The following is a 23463-nucleotide window of genomic DNA, read 5'->3' on the forward strand; positions in this document are numbered from 1 at the left end:
GGAAAGTCCAATGACTCTGCCATAGACAGAGGTAAGGGCAAAGTCATTGGCAACCTCCTGAACCCGAGATGATTGTTGCTCTGTCAGGATGACGCGGTAGGCATCTGGAGAGGGAGGGACCGTCTGGGCCTCCGGTTCCGGGCAGGGAGCCGCCATACCGCCAAGACAAACTGCGAGGCTACCGATGAGGAAGAGGCTGCCACCCAAAAAGGGGGGGGTAGAAGCGGGAGGGTGGAGCCTGGGTGTGGCGGGAATGGAGGTGGCGCGAGGTGGAGGCGTGGAGGCGGGGAACGGGTGAGGTGGGGAGGCGGGAGCGGAAGCGGGGGCGAGGGAGAGGCGGAGTGGGGGCGAGGGGGTAGACGGGGGGGCGGGGGGAATGGAGGGACGGAGGGGGCGGGGTGGAGCGAATGGGTGGGGGGGGGCGGGGGTGAAGGAGGGACGGAGGGGGCGGGGGTGGAACGGGAGGGCGGAGAGGCGAGAGGGGGCGAGGGCGGGAGGCGAGGGGTGAGGGGGCGGAATGGGAGGCGGGGGTGAGCGGAACGGTGGAGGGCGGGGTGGAGCGAAGGGGTAGCGGGGTGGAGCGGAAGGGGTAGCGGGGTGGGGGTGAGCGGAGCGGTAGCGAGGGCGGGGGTGGAGCGTGGCGAGGGGGGGCGGAGCAAGGCGGGGGTGAGGCGGGGAGCGAGGGGTGAGGCGGGGGGGGGCTGCGGTGAGGGGGGGGAGAGACGGAGGTGCAAGGGGGGGGGTGAGAGCGGAGGGCAGGGGTGAAGCGGAGGAGGGGCGGGTGTGGCGAGGGAGGGCGCGGTGGCAGCAGCGGGTGAGGGGAGGTGAGGGCGGAGGGGTAGGGGCGGGAGAGGGCGAGGCAAGGAGGGGTTAGGGGGAGGTAGACGTACGGCGGGGGGGGGGGGGGAGCTCGCAGGAGCTGGTGATGAAGCTTGGACAGAGAGTCTACATAAGCTCAAAGGAGCACGCGTGCAGTACAATGAAATATCTTTTTGATTAACAGTTAATTAATGATAGAGGCCAATAGACCCCTTTTGGAGACAATAATTTTTATTAATTGTTAATGGAAGATAGAGGCCAATAGACCCCTTTCATGAGGAGAGATGCATGTGCTTGGGTACACAAATTCAGATGATAGCAGGAGATCCACTTCTGGTTATGTGTTTATCTTTGCAGGTGGTGCAGTGTCGTGGATGTCTCGCGCATAGAAGTGTGTTGCTTTGTTCACCACAGAGGCCGGGTATGTTACAGTCATAGAGGATTGCAAGGAGGCTATATGGCTTGATCGGCTAGTGGGATATTTGGGGATACATACAGGTGTACCGGCATTGCATAGTGATTATTCAGCTAGCATGAAATCCGCTCTTTCATGCAAAGACCAAACACGTTGAGGTCAGGTACCATTTCATCAGGGAGGTACTTGAGGACGTGCGCATAGAGCTTGTCAAGGTTCATACAGATGATAACCCTATAGATATGGTGACGAAGAGTCTACCTTGTCAGCGGTTTGAGTATTGTCATGTATTGATGGGCATTGGATAGTATGTTTACTTGATGTTCTCTCTTGAAGGCACATTGGCCTTTAAGTGGAAGGTTGTGGGGGTTAAAGGCCATTGCGCCTTAACCTCGGTTATATACAATACTCACACATACGTATATATGGATGACGTAGAAGATTAGGGTGTTTTGCACCCACCAAAAACTTGTGTGGCTCTGTTCTGGATCTCCCTCTCTCTCACCCTCTTCCGTTCTGCTTCCATTGAGAGCACTCTTAGTAAAATTTCTTTTGAATGAATGGAACATCCTTTCAATTATGCTTGTGGATGAATGGAAAATATTATAGGATGAGCATATCACTCTCACTCCTACTCGTAAATAATGGAAACATTCTCTTACACACACACACACACACACACACACACGCACACGCACACGCACACACATGCACGTGTGTGCACGCATGCATTTTTTTGGTTGAATATCGACATGCATGCGCGTGCGCGTGCGCGCACGCACACGCGCAGAGAGAGAGAGTATAATGTCCTTGAAAGACTTAAGAATCTACGAGACTTAAAGTAAAACAAGATACATTAAAAGCTAAGGGCTAGGGCCACCAAAGCGGGAATCCACATCCAAGACTGATGTCTAAGATGAGAATATCAATGGGCTAGGATTGAAGCGCATTTTGGATGGCTTGGATTGTTTACTTTCAAAATAAAGGGCCCGGATTCAAGCGCCTTTTTCCCTCATCTCATCCCTTGATCTACTTCCAAATCTAGGGCCCGAATTGAAGTGCTATTTGCACTCATCTCCTCCCTTGGATCTACTAGCAAATCTATGGCTCATATTGAAGCGCATTTTCCTCTTGTCCATTAGATCTTTGTGTTGATCAAGGGTGGAGATTTCATCCTTCTATTCTTTGATGGTATCCCTTCAATCTACCCCTTGATCTAATGGCTGGGAGTGCTTTACCTCAAATTTGAATGTATCCCTTGGATTGAAGATTAGATCAAGGGTGGGAGTGAAGATCATAGGTCCAAACTCTAGGTTAGAGGTCTCCACACAATTAAATGCTTTTGTCAACTTCAACATGGCATTGCCCCACACCTCAAAGCACTCTCATTGGTACATCTCAAATTGCTCTCTAATCCCTTGAAATTAGGAAACACTAATTGGGAGCCCTTTTGAGATCCCAAATCTCCCCTAATGGGGAGAGAGAGAGAGAGAGAGAGAGAGAGAGAGAGAGAGAGAGAGAGAGAGCATGTGTGCACGTGCGTGTGTGTGGGGAGGGTGGGGTGGGTGGAAAGAAGAGTGGGTGGGGTGTGGGGGCAAGGGAGTGGAAGTGGGAGTGGAAGTGAGTGTGGGTGTGGGGATGTGTGCGTGTGCACACGTGCACGCGTGTGCCTTCACCAAAAAAGTGCATGCACATGCACGAGTGCATGTAAATCCCAATGTAAATTTATTTGCATGTGCGCGCGTGCATGCACGTGCGTGCGCATGCGTGCATGTTTGTCTGTGCGTGTCTGTGCGTGTCTGTGTGTAAGTTCAAATGTAAATCTATTTGCATGCAAGCACGCACATGCTCTCTCTCTCTCTCTCTCTCTCTCTCTCTCACACACACACACACACACACACACACACACACACACACACACACACACACACACACACACACACACACACACACACACACAATCTAGTAGATAACAAAGAAGAGTAAGCAACAATTTAGACATGTTGAAGCTAGCAACAAATACCAAATGTCACCCAACTACTACCTTGACAAATGCTAACAACTAAGCTAAGCGAGACCATGCGCCACTCTAGTAGCTGTTAAGCTCGAAACTTCCAAGCCTCACACTACTAAACATTGCACTACTAAATGCCAAGCTAGCAACTAGTTGGGGTAGTGCTATTTCGAATTTGATAGTGATGCTTGCTTGCATGGCATTGCGACCTCCCAACCTAGCATTGCTAATAAGAAACTAGTAGCTAGTAGCACTAATTATTGACTAGGCATTGCTAATTGCTAAACTAGCAATTGCTAGCAATAGCTCCTAAACAATCAATGCTTCAAAGAGAGAGGAAAGTAAATATGCGTACCCACTAACCTAGATATGTAATAAGAGGAGGGGATTATAGGGGAGATGCAAACAGAAAGTATTGAACACACCAAAACGAGCAAGGACTATTACGAAAGCTTTAAGGTAAATCCACATTGAGTGCATGAGGTTAGAAAGAATAGATCTTTAAAAATATGGTAAATGACAAAACTCCTTGAACGTCTTTTAATCCTACTAAGGATGCCGTGCTTTGGATTATAGATTAGATCTACCACTGATGAGACTCAAACTAAAAAAAGACGTACATAGACTATTGATGCTGAACGCTTGAAGCCAAAAGCTTGTAAGAGAGGTGCATGTATCAACATGACACTCCTGTATTGAAATTTCTCAAGTCCACCCTTGTTATAGGAACTATTAGTTTGAACTTTACATTGCCAAAACTGATGCTGTCTACTTGCTTCTCTTATTATAGAATATGAGCAAGCTAGGTAGAGGAGCGAGAGGAATAGCAAGAGAAGCAAGGAGAAACAATAGGAGCAACAAAAGGAAGACAAGGAGAAAATTAAAAAAAAGAGCAACAAACGGAAAAGAAAGAAGAATGGAAAAGGAGGACGAGAAGGAAAATGAGTAGAAAACACCAATAGAATTGCTGCATTACGTGTACTTCAATATAGTTAGCTATCATCCTCCAACCTTCCCCTAGATTGAAGTGCCTTTCTTGATTCAAGTGGCCTTCAAAGAATTGATGTGCCATCTAAAAGTGTTTAAATAGTACCTAGTTGCGTCATTTTCTACCATGACAAGGGATGATTTTCACCTCTTTCTGGGGGCAACAATTTCTTGAATGGTATTGATTCATCTTTTAGCAATGCATCGAACATTACCTGCAAGCATGAGTTAAAAAGCATTTTGAATGGCACTGGTTTGGTGACAGGATTTGCATTTTTTAATGCATCACAACTTGTTTTGCAACTGTTACTTTGAGCTTATTTGCTTTGCTGAAGATCAAAACTTCAAAACAAAAATGGAAACATGTGTAGATTATTGGCATAAAAGATCAAATGCATCACATCTTGTCTGATACTTTCTGTTGCAGACAAAAATGTACATGATGTTTGCTTTGGAGAAGCATATAAGCGTTATAACTTGTTAATCAGGCATATAACCCCCCCATCCCAAAGAGAGGGAGGGAAAACTCATTTATAAATATCAGACACCTATACAGTGGAATGGTCAAATTACAAAAATGACCTGTTCTGCAGCCTTTGCACTTTTGAAGGCTCACCATTTTTACAATCCTGTCATATGGTAGCTCCTATAGTAAATGGATCATACAAGTGTACTCTCCATCAATTCCTCGTACTAAGAAATAGTTATAATAAAAAACAACCCTCAAGAATGGATGTAAGGAGTTTCACGTAGCCATGTTGTGGTCTTATGCAATCCTTAAGGTCTATGCCGAAGTTTGCTCAAAGCTGCATTCACTTTTTCGTCTCCAACCTCTATATAATTCTCGTAGAAATCAAGAACTTCCATGCAAATATTCTTTATCTGAAACCCAACCAGAAACAATAACCACCACCATGGGATTATATTCAGGGTAATTTCTTTAGGTCGTCACATACATAGAGCTACCAAAATTCGCTGACTTTCCTCAGAGTCATACTTTGAAAGGCACATACCACTTTTAAGTCAATCCGTAGCTCCTCAAACCATGTGTAGGTCTCCCTCTCCTTACGTATACAGGCAATGAATATACAAGCCAGTGCTATCATGTGCGGAGGATACAATAATATCAAGTCTGTTTTGTAAGTATCATTTACCAAAGACCTGTTGATACCATGTAAACCATCTTTCATTGTCACACGGAGATACCTTTGGAGCCAACTCTTTATGAACAGCTGAAACAAATACAATCAATAAACTGCAAGCAATCTATTCTGCAAAATTGATGGCTCAATGCTCATTACTGGGTCAAATGAAAGTTAGTAATCCACTTGCAATAAGTACTCAAGCGTACCATGCATCTCCAATCAAATCAGTCAAGGCACCATCTTGTAAAAATCTGCATTGCAGCAGGCAGACAGTTTTCACCAGGAACAATTGTCACCAACTAAGGGATATGTACAATCAGTCACTGAGATTAAAACATGCTGTGCGTTGAAACAGCTAGTTTTTAAGAATCAGCCATTTTTATTGTTCAAGACAAGATTTTACTTTATTTTTCAACTGTCACAAGTAAAATCAAGTGAAATTTTCAAAACAGGGACGTACATTCATCAACGTAAAGGAACCTTACCGTACAAGAGATCGATATGGATGATATACTACAAGATAGTAGTCAAGTGCCTCTAGTAACTTCATCTCCATCTCAAGCACATCCTTGACTTCATACACATTCTTCTCATCGGATGCTGTGACCTCACAATAATGCAATAAAAACATCATGATTTAGTATACTTTAAGGTGGGAAAGCACAACACTTAGGCAAATTAATAATTAACATTAAGCATTTTATTTAATAGCTGCTTAACAGTTAGATCAACATGGGCTATTTTATTTCCTCTCTCTCTCTCTCTCTCTGTGATCGGCTCGAGAGTACGATCCGAGTGAAGCAGGGATGCCCCCTCTCATTGAAACTTTTTGGGCTCTACATTGATGAGATCACGATCTTCACCTAGGAGGTTAGAGATTACTGCTCGCTGATCTGATGATACAAATACTGTTATATGCTGACGAGTCCTTATATCCTCTTCAACAGCAAGTCCCTAGAGGCACCTAGAGGATCTAGAGGTGTTTTGCAAGGACAGAGACTTGACAGTTAGCCTTGGCAAGACTAAGGTCACGATTTTCAACACACCTCACAGGCAGTGCTTCATCGACATAGCTTCACTTACTGAGGTGAGCCAGTAGAGATTGTGCAGTCCTACACATACCCTGGGGCAGTCTTCACAGGCCTAGTTTTCACGATCATCCATGCAGCTAGAGCACGGCTCACACATGGCCAGGGGGCTCTAGCTTTGAATAGAGCGACAATGTTTCTAGGCACACTTCCAGGACCCCCGACAAAGGGATAGCTTTTTGATACACTAGTGAGGCCGACAGCCATGTATGCAGCAGCCTTCTAGGAGAGTGACCTTACAGGGACTGACTAGTAGAGATTTAGATTGCAGGTGATTATGGGTTCTCAAATGGTTCGGAGTAAGTCCTTAGTCCCCCATCAGATAGTACAGGCAGAGTTTGCAGTTCACCATGACACCACTGAAGATCGATTCTAGGAGATAGCGGAGGTGAGACCAAGTGTAGAGGGGAAGGGTGACTGGTTGAGGGCTAGGGCTGACAAGAACGAGGAGCACTGTGAGGAAAAAAGGGAGCTCATTTTGGGGCCATGAGAGAATTCACAATTTCTTTCCTCTAAAACACTAAAATACGACATAACTCCACTGACGCACGGTGCAGAATTTGGTACTTCTGACATCACCGACGCGTCCGGCAGCCAACCTGTCAAATTGTTTCTTCAGTACACTTTTTTTGCGGGGTCTTTTTGGCCTTTTCTGAGCCTCTGGGTGCCCGTTTTCAGTGTTTCAAATGTTGTTTCGGGGGTTTTGGCCCGCTCCAAACGCGCCAGTGATGTCAAAAGTACCGAATTTTGCATTGTGCGTCAGATATAATAAAGTAGCTCAAGTATCCTCATTGAATGCAAACTTGATAATATTTCTTTTTTCTTCCTTTTTTGTATTTTTTCAACGTTACGTTGGCCCTCCTTTGATTGGTGGACGGCTATTTTCCTTCCAGGATAAAAGGCCCCAAAATGAGTTTCCTTTTTTCTTAATGCATAAAGGGTACGGTGGTAGTAGGGCATGATTAGGCTGTTACTGATGCAGCTCCGATGTTGATGTCGATATTGGTATCGGTGACAATGATGGTGTTGCTACCACCACCAAGGGTGGTGACGAGAATGATGATGATGATGATGATGAAGTTGAGGCTGAGGTTGAGGTTGAAGCTGCTGAGGCTGAGTTGTGGTGGCTGCCTTCTGTATAGCCATGCTATCTGTCTGCAAACTGTTGCGGTTGTGGGGTTGTTGATGTCATTGATCTCTCCTTACGGTGGCTGTTTGAGCTGTTGATTTGCTCCTCTTCCTTCTTTTCTCCTTTTGCCATGGTGCATTGCTGTTTTTTATGCAATTTTCTTGATTTTTACAGAGGGGGAAGAGCCCTTGCCCTTCCCATTGTTTCCGTTTCTACTTCTTGGGCTGAAAGGTCGAAGGCCTTTCCTGGATTGGAATAATCTTTAAACCAGCCTCTCAAAAGCCTTCCCCCATGCATCAATCAAGCGTTAGGTGTACTAATAGATGGTCCTCAAGTACCCCAGCTTCCCCTTCGAACCACGTTCCAATAATCTTTTTTCAAGTGGTGTATCAGGAGCTTTCTTGTTTCCCGTTATGAGAGGCAAATGTCACATGTATAAGGGCACATTCGCACGATGGGGGGGAGTCATCCCATTAGGACACTTGTTGGGATCAACGGGAAAAATCCCAAGATGACCTTCCATGAACGTCTCTACAATGTGTGCCTTCTTTGCTCGAAAAATCCCTATCTGCTATGGGAATACGTTGGTACGACCTCTGCAAGAGGGCTACGTGCAAGAGGGTCTGAGATGCAAAAATGCAGGCTGGGCTGGCACAGCAGGGCTGAATCTTGTGGAATGGAGGGGTCATCAGATGTGCGGAAGGGGCTGAGATGTGAAAATGCAGGGTGGGTTGGTGAGCAATCAAGAATGTTGGAATGCTAGGTTGGGATGATATGCAATCAAGCATGCTGGAGACAGCTACAACAGGTGGGATGTGCTGGAGAAGGGGGCTAGTGCCCACCTCCGTAGTCTCCAACTAGATGGAGCCCAAACTTTGTGTCTGACTGTGTCATGATCTCCTAGGTTTGGGCTGCACTCACCTGATAGGGTAGTGATTTGGGGCTCAATTCTGGAATGAGCTCAATGGTGTGATCTTCGGGCCGCGTTGGAGGTAGCTCCCTTGGCAAGGAATCTTTGAAAGTATTTGGAAACTGAAATTTCTCACTATCTTGAGGATCTAATTCAGCTGGCTTTTTCTCTTTAAAAATCATGTAAGCAGAAATAGAACTTCTTCTTGTGTTTCCAACGGATACACTTGATACAACTCGAATGGTCTCTGCTCTCCCTTTAGCAACAATCCAATGTTCCTTGTCTCTATGCTTTAAAACAAGAAATTCTCTCTGGCATCCCAAGATGAACCCTTTTTCGGTGAAACCAAGGCAGAAACCAAGGCATTTCCAAAACTACATCGAATTGGTCCAAAGGTGAAACCAAAAAGTCTTCTTGGTCCACATAATCCTGCACATGGATCCTCAGCTTGCCAATAAGTGGACTTACCGGTACTGATTATCCCTGAAAGATCTGACGGGCATCAAGAGACTATCCGAGTTCTTCTGCCTCGATCCCTAACCGCAAGGCGAGATCATGTGAGATGAAGTTATTTGTTGCACATGGATCAAGAAATATTACCACATTCTAGTCTTTTACTTTGCCCCAAGAAAGGCAAAGCTCTCTAGTCTTGGAGTATATTGTCCCTCTCCCCCCTCCCCCTTTCTCCCTTCCCTTCCTCTTTTTTGGGGGGGGAGTAAAATTACAAAGCCGGTAGTCCATAGAATACACTAACCATCAACAATCAAGTAGACTCTACCATAGTTGACTATTGATGTAGACGTCATCAAGTTGTAAATACTCCAAAGTCAAAGTTTTAATTGACCAGTTATTGGATCATAATTAAAGAGTCTCTCATTTATTTAATTATGTTCAAAAAGTTATATTTAATTGGTCAAAATATCGACTTTGGTCAAAGATACTTAACATCGGTTAAGTAAGCCTAACCTCGATTAGGAAGACTTGGTGTATGCCAAGAGGGTTAACTGTGGTTAACCAAAGAACCTTTGACTCCAGTCAGAAAGAGTTGACTTCGATCAACAAGACTTGGCTTCAGCTAAAGCAGGCAGACTCTAGTCAACCTAGATCATTACTAACTCCGGTCAAAGAGTTCTGGCATTAATTAAGGCGCCTTGGCCCCTGGTCAAAGTCCTTAATTACGGCTAGAAGGGTTGGCTTCAGTCAACCACAGAGTTAGTTATTTTTATGTGCACATGTTTGCTTGGTGGGGACGCCCACAGAGACTAGGATTAGTCTAGAATTGTTTTGCATGCAAAAGCGCTAACGATTAATGGTTGCAGGGCTAAGTGGGATTGATTGCCCAAGCGCTACGGAGCCCACTAGGATAGCCAAGAGAAGCCCATGTGACCGAGGGCTACGAAGACCCTAGAGTTTTGCCATTTGAGGCATGTAACTAGAGATAGTTTAGATTTTTTACATTTGGCATGTTGCCAAAAGAAATGAGCTGAGAGATTTCATGTATGTTTTTGTACTAAGCAGCTCGTGAGCTGAACTTTGTACTCAATTTTCCATTGAATGAATAAAAACCTTCAGGGGGGTCTAGCCCGACAAGTTGTCCTGGGCCCGTGTGTGTGTGTGTGCGCTCGCCGGGTGATTCTTTGCGAGCTGAACGCATTCACTGGTCAACAGTTTTTTAGCCTCCACTAGCTTTACAGGAACCTCGCCATTCCTACTTTGTTTCTTTTAAGGGCATCACTTCTGTTGCTAATGTTATTCATGATGATGGCTCTGTGCTACCTTTTTCTTTGGCAGCTACACGGTATGGCTTGGGCTCTCATTATCGTGCTTTGTGGCAACAATTGCTTATATGCTTTCGCCTTTTGTTCCAATTCCTCCTTTGGAACTTCAGGATAGGTTGGAGGATTGAACTTTGACTTCCTCAGATTACGGTGCCTGCATTGTACAAAATCCTTTGGCCTCAACCTTGGGTAGAAAGGCAAATTCTATTTGGCGAACACATCACCCAGCCAAGCGGTGGAGAAAGAGATTACAATAGCTTTGGGCCTACAAAACTCCTCTTCGGCAACAAGTTTTCTTCTGGCCAGTGCTTCTCGGCATTTTTCCATCTGGACAGATGTTGGCTCGTAGACACATTGCTCCTGTTCGTTGCCACAGATGTTTTGAGTTCTCAGGGGATTGTGCCTCATTTATTCTGGTTTTGTCCATGTTCTCGTGAGTTCATTGATCTTCGGCAGTGCCTGCGAGCGAGATTCCCGACTGTTCCTTTTGGGAAGTCTTTCTGGCTCTTTGGTTTTCATCCACCCAGACCGGAGTTTCATCTTTTCTTTGTTTGGGTTCACTATTGGGCACTCTAGACTTTATGGATAGACAGGAACCGTAAAGTCTTTGGTGATCCTATATTTTCCTTGTTTGGTCTTTTTAAGCGTTCTCTGCAGCAATCCTTTTTTGATTGCTTGCAGACGCACTGCATAGATCATGATGTATATCTAGCATACACTAAGATTTTCAGTTGATGTAATTTCAGCTGCCTCGTTTTGAGGTCGCTACTATTGTAATATAATCAATCAAAAGTTTCAACTTTTTTTAAAAAAAGTGTGTGTGTGAGATGGAGAGCTCCTCTGCTCCCCCGTCCTTTCCCGTTCCAGCCTCCGTACCTCTCCCATCCCTGTTTGTACCTCACCCGCTGCTCTCCGTACCACTCCCGCCACCCTCCGTCCAACTTCCGCTGCTGTCCGTACGCGATTTGCAGCACTCTGCGCCTGTTCCGTTGCAGTCCGCTACAGATGCCTCTCCTTCCCCACTTCATGCTACTCCGATAGCTTCTGTCTCTACCCTGTCTCCATCTGTTTCCATCCCGGTTGCCTTTGTTAATACTTTGTCTGCTCCTCCTGCTCCTCTCCTCTTTTCTTCCCCTGTCTCTTCTTTCCCTGAGAACTCTGCTTTTCCTGCTCTTCACTATGTTCGTAAAAAGAAAAGGGGCTCTCTTTCTTCGTCCATTTCGGAAGGGGTGAAGGCAACCAAGTTTGATTCTTCTGGCTTCTCCTTTTCCTTGCTTCAGAAAGATCTGCTTTGTCAATTGTGTGATGATTCAATGCTTTTGCCTTCCACTACTGGACTTTCTTTATGCCAACCTCTCTCCCCTGAACCTTTGCTTCAAAGTATTCGCCAGGAACAACAGCTTGGTGTTTGTTTATATTTTATGGGGAGAGTCATGACAATGTCTAATTTACAAGCCTGGTCTTCAGCTGCAGTGGGTGCTGGCAAGATTACATCTTATGTTTTCTTGGGAAAAGGATTTTATTTTGCACATTGTGCTTCTGTTGACAGTGTTTTCCACTTACTTTGGGTGGAGTACATGGGGAAGGCCATTTTGCAGTTGCTATGCCTTGGGATCCTTAAGAGGCATGATGTCGAAGTTCAACTTGTCTGTATAATGTTGGATGCGAAAAGACAAGTTTTTGATTCTGGTGTTGCACAAGAAAGTAGTTCCATTTGCGAGTTCAATCTGATAGTCCATGAGACTAGGACTGGTGGTCAACCGAAGTTTGTCGACCATAGAACTAGCTAGGAAGTTATGAGAACAGCCACTGTCGATGAGGATAGTGACCGTTGTTCCACGAATCGATCCTTGAACACAAAGTACTTGAGTGGCCAGGGAAGGTTCAGGGTTGCTGGCAAGGCTCAGGTGGATGGTATTCGCCATTCGAACAGCTTTGCCTTTCTTGTCTTGTGCTGGGGTAGCATCTTCTCTTTGGGAAGTGCTAGGTTCCATATTGAAATTTTGCTTTGGTCACTTAGGACAATCGAACCATCTATGGTCGCCTGTACAGATGGTACAAAGTCCTTTTGTGCTGGAGTTGTTCTTCTTGTCAGTGGCCGCACCTTTATGTTGGGGATGTCGGTAATGACTTTGTGAAGAAGAAGAGGCGCGATCCTTGGAGGAGTGCTTCTGTTGGAATCCAGCATATGATTTCTGAGTCTTCTAGGGATCTTGAGATTGTCGCTGACCTTGATTACCGAAGTTTTTTCGAAACCTGATGTTATCTTGAGGGCGAGCACCTTTGGCCATAGGAGAGTTCTGTGTGCGATTAGCACTCTGCTTCCCTGTGTTTTGGAAATCTGTAATGCGCTCTGCGTAAGCAATAGCGCCAGCTGTGGTGGTGATGTTTGCTTTAAGGACATCAATGCGTAACGAGGGATTTAGACCTGAGATGAAAGCATGAAGGCGATCATCCTCAGTTAAACCATCAATCTCCAGCACCAATGTGGTGAACTGAGAGATGTAGGAAGACAGGAAGCCCGTTTGCTCCAACTGCCGGAGTTTTGAACGTGCTTGGAAGTCCGCATTGGTAGGTATGAACTGCTTACGGAGCACGTGTTCAAAACGTTCCCATGTTAACACACTTTTGCCGTCCTTTAAGCGTCTTTGCCACCATAGAAAAGCTGTATCCTTGAGGAGGGAGGCTGCCAAGGCGATCTTTTTGCCTTCAGTGAGGTCAACAGTATCAAAATACATGCGCATTTTTGCGAGCCATTGGTCAACTGTTCGGCGATTGCGTTGACCAGTGTAGGCTTCCGGAAGTTTGATGTCAAGTCTTTTAGTTTTGGAAGCTTGAAGTAAACGGTAGAGGGCACGTAGTTCAGTGTTTTCTACCTCTGGTGGGAATGAATCCGCATAGTCATCTGGTTGCGTCACGTCATCCTCTGTATGTGTGGTACTGCGAGAATCTTGAAGTTGTTGAACTTTCTAGACCAAGTCGGAGATGCTGTCCTGAAGCTGGGAAATTTGAAGTTGCAGTAGTGATTCGCCTTGTACGTTGACTTCAGGGGTCTTTTTTGGACTTGAGTCTTTGATCTCTGGAGAGGCTTCACGCTATCATTGCGACATATCGGAGATCCCTGTGAGAAAAGCGCGAACTTGCGCTCTAGTTTGTACCATTCCTGGAAGAAGATTCGGGCTGCTCCGTGAGGTTGCTCATGTCGGAGGGGGCAGGCGAGGCAGGATGGAACCACCCGTGGAAGTCTGGTAAAGGAGGTCCTGTCTGAGGTAACACTGGTGATGCCGAAAGTGGTGTTACTGCTCGTGAGAGGACAGGAGTAGGTTGCAGAGTCCACGGATCTGAGAAAGGATAAGGAGCTGCTGTCGGAAGTGGATGATATCCAGGAGGAGTGCCTTCAGAGTGTAAATACTGTGTCTTGGAGAAGGTACAACCTGTATAGGAGGATATCTAGGAGCTGAAGGAGGTGGAGAGTACCCTGGAGATGCCGAAGGTGAGGGGTAAAATTCTCTCCACAAATGGCTACTCTAAGTCCTCACCAATCCGCAAATCTGCTGACCTCGGAATCAAGCACTGATGCATAAATCTTGGATATGACATGTCTAATCATAATGATCCTGTGGTTCTCCGAGCTCATGGGATCCCTTGCCTTGTGGATGGGTGAGATAGCATTAATGGTCCAGGTGCGTGGAAACCCCAAACAAACAGCTTCATTAAAGAGGATTGCTAAGATCGGGGCTCGGAGGTTAACCCCATACGCAATGAACTCAGTGCATAGTCCCTCATGATCCTTCGCTCGTCCATTATGAAGTTTCATTACAGCATCTTTTACCCCCCCCCGCCCCTAGCGAAGAGGGTGCAAGATGTGGGGCGTGGCATATGTGATAGGTTAGGGACTGGCTGATTTGGGATGTCATAAAGTGTGCGTGCATAACCATACCAGACCTGAGTGTCAGTGAGTGGTGAGGGGGACCGTCCCTCTAAAAATCTCCGCCAAAAGTTGTTACTAAACAAAATGTTCAGTAGTTCCTCCTTGTTCTGGCAAGTGAAGTCTAGTTTCTTTCTACGTACCAGTCGACGATACTCGCGTAGCGTCTCTGGTTCGCTTGAAAGACTATTTTTGATTTCGAATCTAAGTTGACGGCGTAAAGCCTTACATTCATCATCATACCAGCTATTACAGGGTACGGGGTCCCAGGGGGTGGTGGGTGGATGGAGCGGGTGGTGTGAGGAAAAGCGTGAAGGACAGCCTCGTGTAGTGAGCGGGTGACCAAGGTAGCACGATTCTCTAATAGGGGTATGAAGTCAATATAAGCGAGAAGTATGTACAGACGGCCAGAGTAAGTAGGTGAGTGATCGCGGTCGAAGTGTATATCATGATAGATGGAGTAAGAACTCAGTGGGGTGGAGGGTGCTGTGCGACGAGGGATTGAAAATGCTAAAGAAAAGATATGGAGGGAGAGGTGCTACGGTAAAATCAGTTATGCGAGATGTGGAGGTAGGGGATCCCATGAGATGAGCCATCTATCAAGACCATTATAAATAATGAGATCATGCATCCTGCCAAGGTCTAATAGGGCCTCCCCACAAGATGTGATCGGACCTCGTCTATCAACCGAAATCCGTAGCATACCTGCATCCTCAAGGTCAATGTCTAGCAGTAGACTGGAATCATCCCTGAAGTCGAGGAGTCGTATCTGCTGACAGGCGCCTGGTCTCGCGTTGAAGTTCCCAACTAGGAGGACTTCTCCGCGGCTAGAAAAGTCAACAATGGACTGATAAAGAGCAGCAAATGGAGATGTCGCATCCTCAACTTAAGTATCTCTAGCAAAGTGAGAGGTCTCAAGGGGGAAGTAGCAAACTGCAACAAACAGATCCCGGCTGTCCATGTGTCAGATCTGGATCTAAAGAAACTTGGAATGTGCATCTCTCTGCTCTACTGAAATGGTCCCCAAAAGTGTGGATCTGTAAAGGACTGCTACTCCACCTGACCCTCTAACTCTCCTATATCCCTCGTCTCATCTCTGTAGGCAGACTCCCATGTGTACCCGCTGACTACTGGTAGTGGGCGCTCTGGACTCTGATGTGTCTTTGCGTAAAAGACTATGTCGTGACCTATATAGGATTCCGAGAAGTTCTCTGAATTTGACCATAAGGTACCATTATAGTTCCAAAACGTGTTGGATAGGGTCTCGGATATCTGAGTCTCATAGACCCCGCTTCCCTATGTAGGGGAGGGGGCTGGTGCCCTACGGGGGCTTGTAAGAAGTCATCCCTCTCGTACCACCGCTCACTTCCCCTCCTTCCCAACTTGATCCCGCTGTTGCAACAAAGAGCAGGGTGAGGTCCTCATCATGGAGATCGCTGGCTGATCTCGGAGGACTGACCTGCACCGTAAAGCTGAAAGTTGTGCTTGAGTGTCATGGAGCCGTATGATTAGGGATTGCTCTCGGTTGGGGTCTCTCCCCACCCCCCATGCCCTCTCAATCCTGTGCTCAACCACACCCAAAGTAGCGGCCACGAAAGCAGCCGCATCTGCCATTAGTGTAGCCTCAATATGCGGGATCCCATGTACTCTAATGTTGAGAGCCTTGTTGGCTCTCTACTGCGGCTCCATGAGGGTAGCCGTAAAGGGTACCCTTTCGGGTTCACGTTTGACCACGTCAACCCATCTAGAGGTCTCCTCAATTACAGATTGCATACTCGTAATCTGTGCCTCAACAGTTGGGATACTCCCTGGGACTGTGTGTATGGTTGTCACCTCCTGCCGGAGCTGCAAGATATCCTGTCTGAGTCCCTAAATGAGACCAGTCTACTCCCGAATGGCGCGAGCCTGTTCCTGTTGTATGATGGGCTTTGCTCCTGTGCGAAGCGTGTCAGCTCCATCTCGCGCTCACGGATACTGTGTACCTCCATGAGCGAGGTCTCCCAGGCCTTTGGTATGTCTACCCGCCTGTGTCTTAGCTGAAACTGGAATGGCTATGACATGAAAGTATGGGGATGAGTCCGGAAGCTGGGTGGTGACTGAGTGAGTTGGGTGAGGTACGGAGAGGACAATGGCATGGATGAGGCTGTCCCAATGGGATGTGGGAGCGTGGGCGAGGGGAGAGAAAGGTTGAGGCGTAATGTGGAGCAGTGTATGACACTTCCGAAGTAGGTGTCATAATCGGTGCGAAAGCTGTAACGGGGGAGGAGGGGACTGTGATGGCACAAATGAAACGGAGGAGGCCGATGTGATGGGTATGTCATTGTCTATCATGGGTATGGCGCTGATAGTAACCGTGGCTAGGGATGTAGAGGTTGTAGCTGAGGCTGAGGCTGAGGCTGAAGCTGCGGATGAGGATGTAGTTGTTGGGATATCTCAAGGTGTATGCCTCAGGCACACCTTATGTTTCTATGTGTGAGTGCTAGAGGCACAGTTAGGTGCCCACAAGCACAGTTAGGTGGTGGAAAAGCCACATAGGATGATTGAGTGAATCTAGGAGCAGATTGAGGAGATGATTGAGGAGCTTTGAGGTCATCAGTGATGTCAGTGACCTTGTATGAGGTGCCTACTTAAGGACCTCTTTCTTCTTCATTCTATAAGCAAGTATTCTGAGTTTGTGTCCACTCTACTCTTTCTTTTCAGTATTCCAACATGGTATCAGAGCCCTTTGATCCCCCTTGAGCCCATTTCTGCCACATCATCATCTTCTTCTTCATCTTCTTCTTCTCCATTTTCCTCTTTCTTCCCAAAATCTTTGAGAGCTTGGTTCTCCATCTACAAACAGCCATTGCCCAAACCCTCTGAGCTGGAAACTCCTCTAGTATGGGCGAACTTCCACCTGCAAGCAATTGAAGAAAAAACGTCTGTGGTGGCTACCATTCTCCAAACATCGAATTTCTTCTGTTGCTCAATACTCCCTGCATACTCCGCCATTGCCTGAGCCCTCTTAGGAGTAGATGGGCGACCTCAAGACGAAGATTTTGAGCCATTTTTCAGGTCATTTGGTTCAGTAACGAGGGAGAAATCGTCAAAACTCAGTTTCAGCCTGTAGCAACTCTCCCGGGCAAAAGTGCGCACCATTTCGTCCAACCTCTGTGCTGGACCTTCTCTGGTATATGAGCTTTCTTTTGCTTCAGAAAGCCCTCTTTTCCTTGCTTTGAAGAGTGAGCTACAAGCCCTCCAAGTTCAGCTTTTCAGTTTTGACAGTTTTGGACAAGTTTTTGAAGATGATGCTACATAAAATGCTACTCTAGCATTTCTGGTTTTTTGAAGCTTTCAATAACTTCAGTACAAGTGTGGATTCAGTTTTGTTTTGACTTGCTAGACCTGGTTTTGATTGGAAAATGTTTATTTCATCCACTTCTATGAAGCATGTAAGAAGAAGCATCATTGTTTGAAATCTAGTCACTACTATTTGCTACATTAAGTGCTCATATTTTGGAAGTCTTTCAGTTATTTTTGCCTTGTAAGAGAGATAGACACTGCCCAATATCTGGGTTAGACCCTCTCATGGCTACCATATATAATCTTGAGAAGTTCAATGGAAAGGGGTTCCATACATGGCAAATGAAGGTAAAATTTGCATTAATGCGGGAGAACTTATGGGGACTTGTCAAATCTACTCCTACCGCTTCTTCTACGGCCTCAAATGCTGGGGAATCTTCAGCTCCGACACGACCGGCAAGGGATCCAGCAAGAGAAGAAAAAGCATATGGTATAATTGCTTTAGCTTTGGGTGATGATTACATACATCATATATATGACTTGGAGTCTCCATCGGAAGCATGGCAGAAGCTAGATTTGATTTTTGGTGCAAGCTCTCATATTTCTAAACTATCACTTAAAATCTCTTTCTTTGAATTAAAGATGGCAAGTGATACTACTTTAGCTGCCCATGTCAACTATATGCGGAGTCTTATGACTCAGTTAGCTTCTATCAACTCTCCTATCACCCCTGATGATGCTATGGCAGTACTACTTAAGAGTATGCCTGAAAGCTTTGATCACATTGTAAGCACTTTGAAGAATCTTCCCAATCCAAACCTTGAAGGCATTATCTCAGCTCTCCAAGAAGAAGAAAGACACATGGAGTTAAGGAAAGGCAATGACACTGCTTATGTTATGAAATTCCAGAAGGGCAAGTACTCTCCTTGCAATCACTGTGGAAAGACAAATCACCTTTCAAAGGACTGCTTCAAAGTTAATCCATGTAAGCACTGTGGCAAAAACAACCATAGTGAGAAGTTCTGCAGAGCCAAAGCAAAGACAGAAAATGCAAATCTACTTACAGTTAATGAGCCTCCACAAGATGAGGCATCCTTTGAAGATTATGCATTTTAAATTATCTCTATGTATGCTCCAGATCACTCTTTTTATGTCAAGGTACTCAGCCTGGATAGTCCTCCAAAATGAATGAAAATAAATTATTGTGTGTTGTGTTTTGTGAACACCTCTGGTCACCTTATGATGTAGGCCATGTGTATGTTTGTTCCATGGTACCTCCTACAGACATTGTGTGCATGTACATGTAGGAGAGATAACCATTGGAAGGTCTGTTTGTATCCCTTTCTGTTTACCTTACACCCAAGGAAACCCTTGCTAGCATGAGAACCTAGCCATAGATTTATCCTTGACCACCATGAGATGGCATGAGAAACTATGAGACTAGATGTATCCTTGACATAGCCTGAGGCATCTCCTTGAGGGGGGGTTTGTTGGGATATCTCAAGGTGTATGCCTCAGGCACACCTTATGTTTCTATGTGTGAGTGCTAGAGGCACAGTTAGGTGCCCACAAGCACAGTTAGGTGGTGGAAAAGCCACATAGGATGATTGAGTGAATCTAGGAGCAGATTGAGGAGATGATTGAGGAGCTTTGAGGTCATCAGTGATGTCAGTGACCTTGTATGAGGTGCCTACTTAAGGACCTCTTTCTTCTTCATTCTATAAGCAAGTATTCTGAGTTTGTGTCCACTCTACTCTTTCTTTTCAGTATTCCAACAGTAGTGGGAGCTGAAACTGGAACTGAAGCTGAAGCAGGGGCTGAAGTAGAAGCAGGGACTGAGGTTGGAGCTGAAGCTAAGGTGGGTCCTGCCTTTGCCTTGCTGTCAACCCCAAGTCCACTTCGGTTGTAGCGTGTGTTCACATCCTCAAGTTTCAATTGTGTTTGCTGTTTTTTTTTTTGTTGTGGTCTTTCTTGGATTTGTCCGTCTCTTTATCGCTTTTGCCCATTTTCCCATTTTCTTGGACTGACTTCAATTCCTTTCGCGCAGGCCCTAGTGCGGGAGATGGAGTGGAAGCGAGAGTATGAGGGCCCCCCCATGGTGGGAGGAGCCCACATTACGGGGAAAGGGTGGTTCTGCAAGGGGGGGAAGAGACCCGACGGGAGAGAGCGCAACTGTAGGCGGGGAAGGGGAAAGAGAGCCGGCGGTGGGATTGCAAGGGAGTTGCAAACGAGGGGCAGCACCAAGGAGGGAGCAGGAGGCAAGAACGGGAGAGGCAGGAGTGGGAGGGGCAGGAGGGCCGGAGGAGAGGGCGGGGTAGCAGCAGAGTGGACGGGAAGGGGCTGCGAGGGCGGAGCAGGCAGCCAGGCGGAGGGGAAGGCGCTGTAGAGTGGAGCTGCAGCGCGGGCGGGGGAGCTGCAGCGCGGGCGGGGGAGCTGCAGAGGGCAGTTGGGCTGCGAAGGGAGCTGCACGGAGCAACAGAGCGGGAGCTGCACGGAGCAGTAGAGCGGGAGTTGCACGCGGGGCAGCAGAGCGGGGAGCTGCAGGTAGGCGCGGGCGAAGCAGCCGGAGCGGGGAGCAGGAGGCGGGCGGAGCAGCAGGAGAAAGAAAGAAAGAAAGAAACTATTATTATCGTCCTTTGGGGTCTTGAAATCGACCCATGGGACCCAATGGAATGTTACAAAAAGTCTCCTTCTTTGAAGAAGGGTGAAGTGGACAGCTAGCATGTTGCTACCTGTGTAATACATTGGTCACGGTATGCAAGGACCTTGGTAATGTAATTGCCCAAGGCTGCGAGGTGAGGATGGGAAAGCAAGCTCTCCAAACTGTTGTGATGCTGTGTGACATTGCTGAAATCTTCTCTTAGATGCTCATATCGCGGACATGTCAAAAGAACATGTGCCTCATTTTCCACTTCATCTAAGTTGCATAGCTGGCAGAGTCTTTGTTCCCTTGATACTCCTTCCCATGCTTTTTTCTCCACTTCTAGGGAGTGTGATCGAGTTCGGATGATTGTGATGCTTCTTCTTGCCCTGAGAGAGATAGGTGTGCATATATATTTGTGTGCTTTGTTCTCTTTCTGAGAGTATGTGGTCCAATAGTTGGGGTTGATATTCTCACAATAATATTCATATTTGGTCCTTTTCTTCACTGATTGCCATTTACTGTGTAGTGCTTCTAAAAGGGCTGTAGAAAATGTCCTTTTCTCCTCTTCCCTTCGCATTGCATCTAGGTAAGAAGCAACTTCCCATCTTTGGAACCAGCCTTTAATGTCATACCCCCATCCAGATGATAGCATCTTGCTCTTGTTTGTTTTTTGAGGTCTCTTGCTTGCCTCCCATGCTCTCTTTGGTAGCCTATGTGCTTGCATATCTTGAATCCTCTTTATATATTTGAAGACTCTTTCTAGTGCTCTCAACTCAATGGGTCTGCAACCAGTTTCAAGAAGCATGATTGAGTATGGTGTGGTGGACTTAATTCCTAAATGCCTTTTGAGAAATGACTTCTGCAATTTCTCAATGTCATTCCATTTTGATGCTGAAATGCTGCCTCCCCATACCTCCACACCGTAAAGCACTGTTTGAATGACATACGCATCAAATAGCACACGCCTAATATCCCATCTCGTGGTGTCATTGTTTCTGCAGTCATTTTCAAAGCGGTAGTACTTACCCCATCCTGCATCAATCCTCCTCTGAACACAATCTCCCCATCTATGGTTAGATGGTACATCTATCCCCAAGTATTTGAAAGTTTGCACCCTCTCGATTTCCTTCTTATCATACATAATGCTTGGGATGCTGGCTGGCTGTATTGTCTTTATTACCATCATTGTGGTCTTATTGACATTAACTGTTAGACCACTCTCCATGCAAAATTTATGGAGGGTGTGCATCATCCGCTGCATATTCTCTGCTGTGTAAGAGAAGAAGACCACATCATCTGCATAAAGCAATAGTAGAATGGTATATCCACATATTTGGGGACTCGTTGGCTGCTCTCCCTGTAGCATCATATGAATTAACTCTTCCAGCTTGTCTATGCATAGACCAAACAATGTTGGGGATAATGGGCAGCCTTGTTTGACTCCCATGTTACTATAAAATGTGGCTGACAGCCCATTATTCCCTTTTAGTTGGCATGCTACTTTCTCATACATTCTGAAGATTGCCATTCTCAGATGATCAGGCACTTCTAAATGCACCAATCTTTCCCACAAATGGTTCCTGGGGACAGTGTCAAATGCTTTTGTAAAATCAATAAAGCAGCAAAAAAGGGGCTGTCCTCTTAGCCTGCTTTCTTCCATTAGTACCCTCAAAGTAATCAAATGATCAGCTGTACTGTGGTTCTTCCTGAAGCCTGCCTGTCCAATGGCTCTTTTTCTATTCAGCTCGGCCCATAGACTCAGCTCATTTTCGATAATTGTGCTGAAGAGCTTTGCCATAATGGATCCTACCATGATAGTCCTATAATTGGTGAGCTGACTGCGATCTCCCCCTTTAAAGATGGGTTTTATCCAATTATCTTGCCAGTCTGGTGGGAAACCATGTTTAATTGCATCATTAAGCAAGTGGGCTAAGCACCCTCTTGTATAATCCTGTGTCCACTTGATCATCTCAGTATGAAAATGTAGAGTGTCTGGTGCTTTCCCACTGGCCATTTTTTTAAGACCTTCATTTACAGCATCTATAGTGAAAATGTCTGGACCGTTGTAGAAGAACTTCTCAACAACCATAGGTGGGGCATTTGGGTGTATGTATAATTGCTTCACATATTGAAGCATTTCCTCTGCTGTAAAATCTCCCAGAACATCCTTTTTTCTTCCCTTTGTTTTCCTCCAAGTGCCTTTCGGGTTCTTTGCAAACTCTATGGCATCTTCCCATTCTTTATCCACCAAGTATTTCCTTCTCTTCCTCCGGTTAAGGGCATGAAAGAGCCTTTCAGCTTCTCTACGTTCACTCCCATTTGGCATATGTTTTATCTTCAGTCTGGTGCTCTTACATTCTTTATCGAACCACCGATTACATGGTAGCCCTTTTGTACATGTTCTCTTATTTTTTCTCTACCCCAAAACTGTTTGTGCAGTAGAGAATAATGCTTCCCTCATTCTATTCCAATCTAGCATGCATGTGTTCTTGAGCAATGTATCTACAGCCTCTTCATAATATTCCCTTTTGTCTGTGTCCATGCGGAGGGACCAGTTTTCTGCTGTGGCTGTTTTAACTTCTGCCAAATGGGGTATGTGCATCTCGATGTAGAGAGGGGTATGATCCGATTCTCTCTGTCAAGAATTTCTTTTTCGTCCAGATCTCCCTCAGCTTGCCTATGCTTCTTAGAAACCTCTATTACAGTTTCACTGGCAGTGGTATTCCCAGTTTTCACTGCATCTGCCCAACTAGTGGGCTGTTTGATAGATCCTTGCATGCATCGTGTCCCTTGGAATTCTTCTAGTGTCTGTTGTAGCTGATCTATTTTAGCTTGCTGCATAGTCACAGTCTGTTCAAGATTTGCATTCTTTTGTTCAATGTTTGCATTCTTGTATTCAAGCTCTTGGCACTTGAGAGCAAGGTTGCTTAGTTCCTGCTGTTGTTGGGCCATAGTTGCTTGCAAAGTAGCCAAAAATGTCCAAATGCTTCATTGTGATGGAATGAGAGGGACTGCAATTTCATCTAATGCCAAAGGAATTACCTCTGTTGTTGGGGATTGTGGTACTGCTGCTGCATTCAGAGACTGCATTGTCTTTGTTGAGGCTGCATTCATTGTCGCTTTACCATTTTTTGGCACTGTTCCAGAGCTTCCCATTTGACTGGTTTTCAGAATGGGAGTGGAGTGAGAGGAATGCCCACTGCGTAGTATTCTCCTATTGAGGGCTGGAGATGCCAGATTGTAGAAAGAAATTGGTGACGCTTGGCAGAGAACTGCCCACAACTTCGCGTATAGAGCTCCAAATGGAGCAAGCTTAGGCTCAAA

At 46.0% G+C, this 23463-nt stretch overlaps 1 protein-coding gene across 1 annotated transcript in view; it reads right to left on the bottom strand.

Moving 5' to 3' along the window:
* Positions 1-4608: 4608 nt before the first annotated feature.
* The window catches only part of LOC147887297 (cyclin-C1-1-like), a 97274-nt gene continuing 78419 nt past the window's right edge, over positions 4609-23463 (bottom strand). Inside the window, exons 7-10 of the mRNA XM_087394504.1 lie at positions 5866-5980; positions 5587-5631; positions 5249-5396; positions 4609-5117 (exon numbers count right to left, since the gene is read on the bottom strand). Coding sequence (XP_087250630.1) covers positions 5013-5117; positions 5249-5396; positions 5587-5631; positions 5866-5980 — 413 coding nt within the window. The 3' untranslated portion in view covers positions 4609-5012. The remainder of the gene's footprint in view (positions 5118-5248; positions 5397-5586; positions 5632-5865; positions 5981-23463) is intronic.

The sequence above is a fragment of the Dipteris shenzhenensis genome, chromosome 23, assembly GCF_047967505.1.
Source record: "Dipteris shenzhenensis isolate YYH24624 ecotype China chromosome 23, Dip_SZ_1.0, whole genome shotgun sequence".
Lineage (NCBI taxonomy): Eukaryota > Viridiplantae > Streptophyta > Polypodiopsida > Gleicheniales > Dipteridaceae > Dipteris > Dipteris shenzhenensis.